Source organism: Solanum tuberosum, unplaced genomic scaffold (genome assembly GCF_000226075.1).
Source record: "Solanum tuberosum cultivar DM 1-3 516 R44 unplaced genomic scaffold, SolTub_3.0 scf01105, whole genome shotgun sequence".
Taxonomy (NCBI): domain Eukaryota; kingdom Viridiplantae; phylum Streptophyta; class Magnoliopsida; order Solanales; family Solanaceae; genus Solanum; species Solanum tuberosum.
In genome coordinates, this window is record NW_006240028.1 from 9,464 (window position 1) to 20,153 (window position 10,690).

The following is a 10,690-nucleotide window of genomic DNA, read 5'->3' on the forward strand; positions in this document are numbered from 1 at the left end:
GTAAGACTTTACTTAGCCAATATTATTTTAAATAGTATATCGAAGAATAAATATATTTTATTTTTGTGAGAATATAAAGATAAATATGACATATTTTATAATTAAATACACCATCCAATCCAAAATAAGGGAATTTCTAGTACTTTTCTTTAGTTCAAATCAAAATGAATGTTTTTTTCAAAGCTCTAAAGTTACCCTCTCTCTAATTGAATTTTCAAATTCAACACTACTTATTCCTACTTTGAAAAAAATCTTGAGGAAATTAAAGTAAAAAAGAAAAATATTTTCAAACAGTAATCATTCAATTAGTACAATTGATTATCTTTCTTAAAAAACAAATATTCATTTATTTTGAATTGAAGAGATAAGAGGGTCATCTCAATGTCATTCCTCACTAAAATACCTCATCAAGCATTACATGAAATAAATACATTTAAAAAAAAAAGGGCAATCAGTTAGCCCTGTTTTTTTTTAATCCCAAATTAGGAGTTTGGGGTTCTAAATTTTAGGACAGATCAAAAAAATATTGCAAAACATGAGTGCGAAAGTCATTTCCACCAGCCTTTCTTATTATTGAGTTGTCAATCAATTTTATTAAGGGTTCACATATTAATATACATATATATTTATTTAATTTTTTAATAGAAATACAAAATTTACTCTGTAAAAAAAAGCCCACGAACTCACACCTTGTTGTGAGCACTTGCACAATTATTTTCAGTGTAATCTAAAGTACAGTAAGTATTAATAGCTGCAAAACTGGCAAATTTGTGTAAAGGAATCAGAATGTTTTCTGTAGCACCAATCTTTCCAAATTCTCAATCAACTATTATTGGAAGGAGGACATACAATACTAATATTAATGCTTATCAAGCAAATTATCTAAGTTTTCGTCTTTGGCCCAATTTGCGTTCCAGAAGAACAAAATTAAGGAACCAAGCAATGGATCCTTCACGTCATTTGGCTGATTTTGAACCAACACTTTGGGGAGACCATTTTCTCTCCTACACTCCTCAACAAACAGTAAACGCGCCGCGCCTTCTCTTTTTTAAATACATTTGAGTTGTATCGTTTAATTAATGAAAATGATTATTTATCCATCCGCAGGAAATTAGTACACAAGAGAAAGTTGAAGTTGATGAATTAAAAGAGATGATCAGGAAAACGTTGGTGGAAACTCCTGACAATAGTACACAAAAACTTGTGTTGATAGACACAATTCAACGATTGGGAGTAGCATATCATTTTCATAATGAAATCGAAATATCCATTAAAAACATTTTTGATTCTCAACTACAGAGTGAGAATAATGATGACAATCTTCACGTTGTTGCTCTTCGTTTTCGACTACTGAGGCAACAAGGCCATTACATCTCTTCTGGTAACTTATATATATATATATATATATATTCTGCAACTTCTTCATTGTTTTTCCTTTTCTTTACTTACTTTTTGGCCCATTAGCTTTTCTATCTAATTGTAACTCCTACCTTACACTCATGTACTAGCTGGTAATTAAAGGCAAAATATTTTGGAAGAACTTAAAATTTGTAAAGAGCTTCAGATACTAATTTCACGTGGTACCTGCTTTTCCCATCATAATTTTGTTTATCAAGATTTAGATAGATGAAATTGAAGAAATTTCCTATTATATGTTGCTTCCGTTAGGATTTGAATATGAGGCTTCATGATTTATAAATTATTTTATTGACCACTATAGGCTACTACCAAGGGCAAGAAATTCGTACTCGCTCCGTCTTATTTGATGTGGCATCTTTTTCTTTTTAGTTCGTCCTAAAAAGAATGTTAAATTATTATAATTGAAAATAACTAAATTTAAAAATCTCTTTTTACCTTAATGAAATGATTTATAGTCAGACAAATATCTAAGGATTATTTTAGACCTTAAATTTTAAAAGTCTTTATTTTTACCATAAATATCATGACAAGTTAAATAGCGTCACATGAGATAGGACAGGAGGAGTAATTCAAGTAAGCATATACTTCATATTTTGTTCTTTAACGATTAGTATAAGGATGAAAGTTTTATCCTTCAGGTAACCTAGTGATTAGACAAATATCCAATCCATCGAATATGTATTTTTGTTATAATCAATACATAAATTAAGTAGTGCCTAATCCCCACAATTATGATTTTTTTATTTATTAAAATAAACCTTATTGTCAACAACGATAAAAGTGGAAACATATAACTTTATTGGCAGGGTGTGGAAATTGTTGATGAGAAAACATGTTGATGGATTAGTGAAAAACTATGGAAATTACCAAACAGAAATAAATAAACAAACTAGATTTTGCTATATATTAATTTTAAATATAAAGTTTATACAGACTGTACTTTTGCACAATTTATTAAATTTGGAAAAGTGCTTGTATGAATTTGCTCGTTAGATTCAGAGTTGATGTGATAGATTATAGATTAAAATTTAAAAGTTTTTATACACACGTAGAGGGGTCAATATTTTATTTTCTTTTATTTTATTAATCATGCATACTATTGCAAAGTTTTTTTTGGTCAAAATTAATATAAACATGATGATTTAACCAGATGTGTTCAAGCAATTCATGGATCATAACGGAAATTTCAAGGAAACACTTATTAATTATGATGTCCAAGGATTATTGAGTTTGTATGAAGCATCACATATGAGAATGCACGATGAGGAGATTCTTGAGGAAGCTCTTATCTTTACCACCACTCGTCTCGAGTCCCTACTCCCCAACTTGACCAATAACTCACTTAAGATTCAAGTTACTGAAGCGTTAAGTCAGCCTATTCATGAAACAGTACCAAGGGTAGGAGCAAGAAAATACATACACATTTATGAAAACATCAAATCACATAACGATTTACTATTGAAATTCGCGAAATTGGATTTTAACATGTTGCAAAAGGTGCATCAAGACGAGCTTAACGAGATATCAAGGTATGTATATATTCATTCATGTTATATCCCCTTCCTAATTAAATGAATACGCGATAAATGTATGTACTATGATATTAATAATGGTCTCGATCACTATATATATATATATGTACGTAGGTGGTGGAAAGATTTGGATATTGCAAACAAATTACCATATGCAAAAGACAGATTTGTGGAGAGTTACTTTTGGATAATTGGATTGTCTGTTGAGCCCCAATATAGTCGATTGAGAAGAATGTTAACAAAAGTAGTCAACATGAACTCTATTGTTGATGACACTTACGATGCTTATGGAACCCATGATGAACTTGTGCTTCTCACTAATGCAATTGGGAGGTAACCTAATTAGTTTTTAATACGTAGGTCGTTTTATCAAATATTATATCATTATATGTTAGGATTATTTTAGTATATTTTTCTTTGTCATCTTATTTATCACTGCTATAGCTTGTGATTATAATTACCTTCCACATGTTGCTCATGATATTATTTCGATCCCAACAAATTCAACTGTCAAGTACAGATGGGACATAAGTGCTATGGATTCATTACCACCATATATGAGAATTGTTTATCAAGAACTTCTCAATATCTACGATGAAGCAGAAGAAGTATTGGCCAAAGAAGGCAAATCGAATAGCGTAATCTACTATGCAAAAAATGAGGTATAGTTTGGGAAAATCCAAAAAATGTGAATCAACTATGGCTTCAATCAAGTTAGGTAGGATCAACTATATATATATATATATATATGAATCTTCACTGTCCATATCGCTTCACTGAAGCTAAGACATCATAGCCCAATATTGTAAGAAATATTGAACTAAAAGACGACACCACCACCAACAACAACAATAGCAACAAATGTCCTTCAATTCAGAGCAATTTCAGGTCGACTTAATGAATCGGATCAGATTGAATATATATCCTCATGCCCATGCCGCATTGTTAATTTAACTATCGACAAAAGCTACTACCGTACTATTAAGAAAACAAATAGAGCCCAAGACCTGAATTATCTTTCTGATGGTGGGGCAAAACTAATGAAAAAGATAAGAGTGGGAACCTGCAATTGAATGTTGCAAACTGTCCAAAGTAGGAACCTTTCTCACCAGCTGCCTTGTACATTTTAATAGCTATCTACAAATGGTTAAGGAAATGACAGTGATTAGAATTGTAGAGCGTTGAGAGTAAGATCATCAATCAAGACAGAGTCATTAGTGTACAAAATCTCTTAGGCAATTAAGCAAACCAAAAATGCTTTCAGCTTTTTACCCATTCTTTCAGAAACCAAAGCTTCAAGTGTTTAATTTGCACAGTGCAAAATCATCATCATATTGGAATTCCAAATTGCCATGGAGCTTTACATAAATTTGGAAGGAGACAAATAAATGGAGCCAAAATTCACATTCATATCATCAATAGATTGTCTACAAATTCATTGTGCATCAAGAGATGAATTAGGGTACCACGATCTTCTTTCCTTTCTCAATGATGAAGTAAGACCAAACTCATGAGATTATTATCCTATGTCAGAACAAGTTGATAGAACCCATTTTTTACATCCCTATGTTCCTCCTGTGTGGCGACATGGGGCAAAAAAAGAGAAGAGTGTAAAAAATCTCTGACATGAAAATAAGATTAAGAAGTCTAGTACGTATATGATCAACTACTGTTGTTTGTTCATCCTCAATAAGCTCAAGTGACCACAATTTACAAAGTGAGTTGTCTCATCTTTCATGGTGCCAACAAATTCAATAAAGGTCGAAACTGTAGTTATTGAAGATTAGAACTAGAGAAATAGTAGAAGAAGAAGAATAAGAAGAAATAGACGAGGAAGAAGAAGAAGAATCAATCTGTTATAGAAGAAGCTTATATCTGAGAGTTATAAGTTCTCTCACAATTCTCTTATTGATTCATTAAACAAATGAGTACAAGAATGATTATATATAAACAACACTTCTGGAACTTAGTTAGTTAGAGCTCCTAACTAACTTTTGAATAGGTAGTTATATAACCGACCAACTAACTTATACACTTCCTATTTTGAATATTGAACTAACTACTTTTGCTCACTAATCTTAACACTCCCCCTCAAGCTTGGAAGTGAAAATATGTTCTGAACTCCAAGCTTGGAACTGAGCAACTGATGTTGAATTTTAGTCAACCTTTTTGTAAGCATATTAGCTGGTTGTTCATGTGTAGGAGTGTGCTTGGTACATATTATTCCTTGTACAATTTTTTCCCTTATGAAGTGATAGTCTATCTCAATGTGTTTTGTCCTCTCATGATACACAGGATTAGTAGCTAACAAGATGGCTACTTTACTGTCTGTGCATACTTCTACAGGTTTATGCACTTCAATCCCTAAGTCTTTTAACAGCCCAACATCCAGATGATTTCTGTTACAGTTGTAGTTATACTCATGTACTTAGCTTCTGTTGAGCTTCTAGAAACAATAGATTGTTTCTTAGACTTCCATGACACCATTGAGTTACTACACTTGATAAAATATCCTGTTACAGACTTCCTTGTAAGAGGACAAGATGCCCAGTCAGCATCACAAAAAGCTGTGAGATTGGTATCTTGAATGCTGGATAATAATATCCCTTGACCTGGCTGACCTTTTATGTATCTAACAATCCTTAAAGCTGCTTCCATATTAGTCTTTTTAGGTTGTTGTAAGAACTGACTCAAGGTTTGCACTCCAAATGCAATATCAGGCCTTGTCATAGTGAGATATAGTAGCTTTCCTATCAGTCTCTGATATAGGCTTTGATCAGCTAGAGGATCTTCTTGTACATTCTCTGAATTGAAGTGATCATCATATTGTATTGAGCTTAGCTTGTTGTTATTGTCAATAGGAGTTACTGCTGGTTTTGCATTTCCCAGTCTTGTTTCAGAAATGAGTTCTAATGCATACTTCCTCTGATGCATCAGTATACCCTTACTTGATCTAGCAAACTCAATCCCCAGAAAAAATCTTAACTCTCCTAAGTCCTTCATCTTGAAGGTTTGATTCAGTTTACCTTTTGTTTCTTTAATGAGCTGAACATTACTTCCTGTAATTAGCATATCATCCACATATATAAGAACAAACACTGAACTTGTTGATGTTTGCTTGATAAACAAAGAGTGATCATTTTCACTTTGCTTGAACCCAAACCTTAACAATGCCTCAGACAACTTTGCATTCCACTGTCTGGGAGCCTGTTTCAATCCATAGAGGGATTTAGTGAGTCTACACACTTTATTCTCCCCTTGACTCTCAAATCCCTGAGGTAATTGCATATAGATTTCATCAGGTAAATCTCCTTGAAGAAATGTATAAAATACATCCATTTGATGTATCTGCCAGTGTTGTTGTGCTGCAATAGCCAAGACAGTCCTAACAGTCTTCATATTTACAACATGACTGAAGGTTTCTTGATAATTTATACCTTCTTTTTTGTTGTACCCCTTTGCTACCAACCTTGCCTTAAACCTTTCAACCTCTCCATTAGGTTTGTACTTAACTTTGAATATCTATCTGCAACCTATAGGTGTTTTTCCATCAGGAAGTTCAACTACTTCCCAAGTATGATTATCTTGTAGTGCCTTTATCTCAGCATTCATTGCCTCAGTCCACCTAGGATCAGATACTGCCTCCTTGTAAGACTGTGGTTCTATCACACTTGACATCTTTGCTAGATATGTCTGATAGGTAGGATTAATACTGCTGTATGACACATATTTATCCAAACTGTAAGGTCCTTTATTGATGTTTAGTGACACAAAATCTTTTAACCATAATGGAGGTTTGGTTCTTCTTCCTGATTTTCTCACTTCAGTTTGAGATATATGTTCTGCTTGTATATCTTTATATACATTTGTTTGTTGTAGGTTGGTAGAAGTCTCCACTTCAGTATTTTCAACTTGTTCTTGAGGCAGTATCTTAGTTTGAGAATTATGCTGTGAATGTGTTGCTATTGACACTTCTTTTAGATCATCCACTTCATGATTTATACCAGTGTATGTAAAAACAGGAACTGAATCCTTGGACTTGAGTTTGAATGGAAAAACATCTTCCTGAAACACTACATCCCTGTTGACAGAAAACACATTATTAGCTAGATCATATACCACATATCCTTTTTGAGTCTCAGCATATCAGGAAAACACAAGCTGTAGACCTGGGCTTTAACTTGTCTGACTCATTTACTCTCTTAGCAAAATATAGACATCCTAACACCCTTAACTGATGCAAAAAAGGTTTCTTATTATACAGTTTTTCAAAAGGAAACATATCAGCAATAACACTACTAGGCATCCTGTTAATAATATAAACAACAACTTTAACACACAACCCCCAAAACATTATAGGAATTTTCGCTTGAAACCTTATGACTCTTGTTATCTCTAAGATGTGTCTGTGTTTTCTTTCACCTATTCTATTTTGTTGGGGTTTGTAAGCACATGAAGTTTGATGTATTATGCCTAATTCTTTGAACAACTCAGAACAATTTGTATTCACAAACTTAGTACCATTATCACTTCTTATAACCTTCACTTGCTTATTGAATTGAGTCTTTATGTAAGTCAAATAAGTTTTCAGCATTGTACACACATCAGACTTCATCCTTAACAGGAACACCCAAGTCATTCTAGAGTAGTCATCCACAATAGTTAAGAAGTATTTGAAACCATCAAATGTAGGTTTTTTATAAGGACCCCACAAATCCATATGTAGAAAATCAAATGTACTCAAGCTTCTAGAAGTACTAATAGAAAATGACATTCTAGCTTGTTTGGCACAAGGACATACAGTACATTTACTTATAGACTTTGTAATATCCTCCAAACTAGTATTTAACAACTTCTTAAGCTTTGAACTAGAGCTATGCCCAAGCCTTTTATGTAGTAACTGAATATCTAGTTTCTTAGTCTTTCTATCACTGTGCTCAGAATGTCTTGCTGACAATACAACATCATCTTTTTTTACTTTGTTGGACAAAATGTACAATCCTCCATCCTCTCTACCAATCATCTTCACCTTTCCACTGAAGAGTTCCTGAAACAAACAATAGTCAGGAAAAAAGGATGCAGAACAATTCAACTCCTTGGTTAGTTTAGCAACAAATAACAGATTAAATTTGAACTGAGGAATATAAAATACTCCTGAAACTGTGTTCTTCCCATCTAGTGTGCTAGAACCTAGATGTGTTACCAAGGCTTTATCACCATTTGGAAGATGTACTTTCTTGGGATTTTCAACTTTAGATATAGACTGATTTTTTAAGAGACTCAGGTCAGCCACAACATGGTTTGTGGCTCCTGTATCTATTATCCATCCTGGACTGTGACTCTGACTTCTTGGAGTAGAATTTGTACCTACTGGATTTACACAATGTGAAACCTCTGACTTTTTGTCAAGGAATTGCAAGACCTGATTATATTGCTCCCTAGTCAATGTACATGATTCCAGCTGATTCTGATGTGGTATCTTAACCTCTCCGTCACACCTCAACTGTCCACTTCCTGTATCACTTGCATTTGACCTCACTCCATCATTAGACCTTGATCTCAACCCATCCTCAGAGTCACCAGTTACATTATATGCAGAACTACTTACTCCCTTCTTTTTGAACATAAAATCCTGTGGATATACAATGATCTTGTAACAATTTTCCCTTGTATGTCCTTTAATTTTGCAGAAATCACACACAAGATTATATCCCTTCTTAATCTATTTTGAGTTCCACTTGTCCTTGAGTACATAACAACATCAAAAGACCCTTGTAGACTCGCTGGACCAGTACCCAACACTCCTGCATTAGCTACAACAGACCTTTGACTTTCATCACTTAAGATCATAGAGTAAGCTTGATTAACACTAGGTACTGGTTTCAGCATTATAATTTGACTTCTTGCTTGTAGATATGAGTCATTCAACCCCATGAGAAACTGAAACAACTTCAAATTTTGATGATGCACACTATATTCCTTTGACCCCTCACAAGAACACCCTGGGATTGGAACTAGAGCTTCAAACTCTTCCCACAGTCCTTTGAGTTTAGAATAGTACATAGACACAGAACTGGTGTCTTGACTTAATGTTGCAATTTCTTTATGCAGATTGAATGTTCTTGACCCATCAACTTTGTTGAATCTTTCGAACAGATCATCCCATACTACTTTAGCATTTGAAGCATACATTATACCTCCTAACAGATTCTTTGAAACAGAGTTCATGATCCAAGATAAGACTATAGCATTCACTCTTTCCCAATTGCACTCTAGCCCTAGAGACATTTCCTTCTTACAAGATCTGTCAACCATTCCCAATTTGTTCCTCCCTAGCAATGCAATCCTCATTGATCTAAACCAGACTGAGTAGTTTTCTACCCCAGTTAACTGAAACGAAATAATCTGTATTCCACTCACATCAGAAGAATGCAAGAACAAATGGTGATTGTGATTGACTACCATTACAGCTCCAGAAGTGGTGCCAGTGGCCTGTGCTTGAGAATCCTCAGAGTTTGGTGCCATTTCGTTGAATCAATTGGAATCTGACTTTCTTTCAGTTGATGAGTTGCGAATTTCCCAGAATCAAGCAATGAATATCTTGCTTGAAAGCTCTGATACCATGTAGCTAGTTATTGAAGATTAGAACTAGAGAAATAGTAGAAGAAGAAGAAGAATAAGAAGAAATAGACGAGGAAGAAGAATAAGAAGAAATAGATGAGGAAGAAGAAGAAGAATCAATCTGTTATAGAAGAAGCTTATATCTGAGAGTTATAAGTTCTCCCACAATTCTCTTATTGATTCATTTAAACAAATGAGTACAAGAATGATTATATATATACAACATTTCTGGAACTTAGTTAGTTAGAGCTCCTAACTAACTTTTGGATAGGTAGTTATATAACCGACTAACTAACTTATACACTTCCTATTTTGAATATTGAACTAACTACTTTTACTCACTAATCTTAACAGAAACCTTTGTCACATATAATTTAGTTATCTTAAGACCTCAATATATTTTGTGGTGCGTCGTCTATCAACTAAGATGACAACGTTTTTGCTCTACCTGTAAATCGTAATAGCAGTTACGATTATCATTTTCTTATTGCCATGTAAATATATAAAGTTTTCTTGCTGGTACAACATCACCGTGTAAGAGTTTTTTTACTGTACAAATGATGGCTCCATCTTTCAACTATTCTCTCCAAATTTCTCTCATGGACATGTAAATTCAAGTTCAGTTCCCCTTTTTTTCTTTCTATTTGTGATTGTTCTGGTCAGACACAGTTCTAACTAGGGATGGCAAAATGGATAAATAATATTGGTATTCGCTCATATTACCCATTATAAATGGGTTGGGTATCCAACTCATTTAAAAATAGGTAAAAAAATGAGTAATATCCATTTAAAAGTGGATAGTTAAATGGATAAAATGGGTAAAAGCAAACAAAAAAAAAGTGATAAAGGTAAGAAAGTCTTTTTTTTTTTAAATGAAACTTTTTTTTACATTTAATTTGGGATAGGGGGTGGGGTGGTAGGAGGTGGGTTGGTAATTTTTTTTTTATATATATATTTTTTTAAAATTTAAATTTTGTTAATTTTTTCTTTGGATAGGGTGCGGAGGGGGAGTTGGTAGGGCGTAGGGGGTGGGGTGGTAATTTTTTTTATAAAAATCAAAAATTTTAATGAAAAAATCAAAAATTTTGTTAATTTTATTTTGGGATGGGGTGTTGAGG

The 10,690-nt window shown here is 33.4% G+C and overlaps 2 protein-coding genes across 2 annotated transcripts; one reads left to right on the plus strand and one right to left on the minus strand.

Annotated features, from left to right (window-relative positions):
* Nucleotides 1-786: 786 nt before the first annotated feature.
* Nucleotides 787-3,342, plus strand: LOC102584838 (germacrene C synthase-like). The gene is made up of 4 exons (XM_015305785.1): nucleotides 787-1,023; nucleotides 1,108-1,381; nucleotides 2,570-2,948; nucleotides 3,066-3,342. The coding sequence occupies exons 1-4, from the start codon at nucleotides 787-789 to the stop codon at nucleotides 3,286-3,288; spliced, it is 1,113 nt and encodes a 370-aa protein (XP_015161271.1). The 3' UTR covers nucleotides 3,289-3,342.
* Nucleotides 3,343-6,473: 3,131 nt separating this feature from the next.
* On the minus strand, nucleotides 6,474-9,476 carry LOC107059281 (uncharacterized). Its single transcript, XM_015305786.1, has 5 exons — nucleotides 8,747-9,476; nucleotides 8,104-8,627; nucleotides 7,772-7,998; nucleotides 7,121-7,258; nucleotides 6,474-7,032 (listed from the first exon to the last, which is right to left on the minus strand). Exons 1-5 carry the CDS (start codon nucleotides 9,474-9,476, stop codon nucleotides 6,474-6,476), a joined length of 2,178 nt encoding a protein of 725 aa, XP_015161272.1.
* Nucleotides 9,477-10,690: the final 1,214 nt, after the last annotated feature.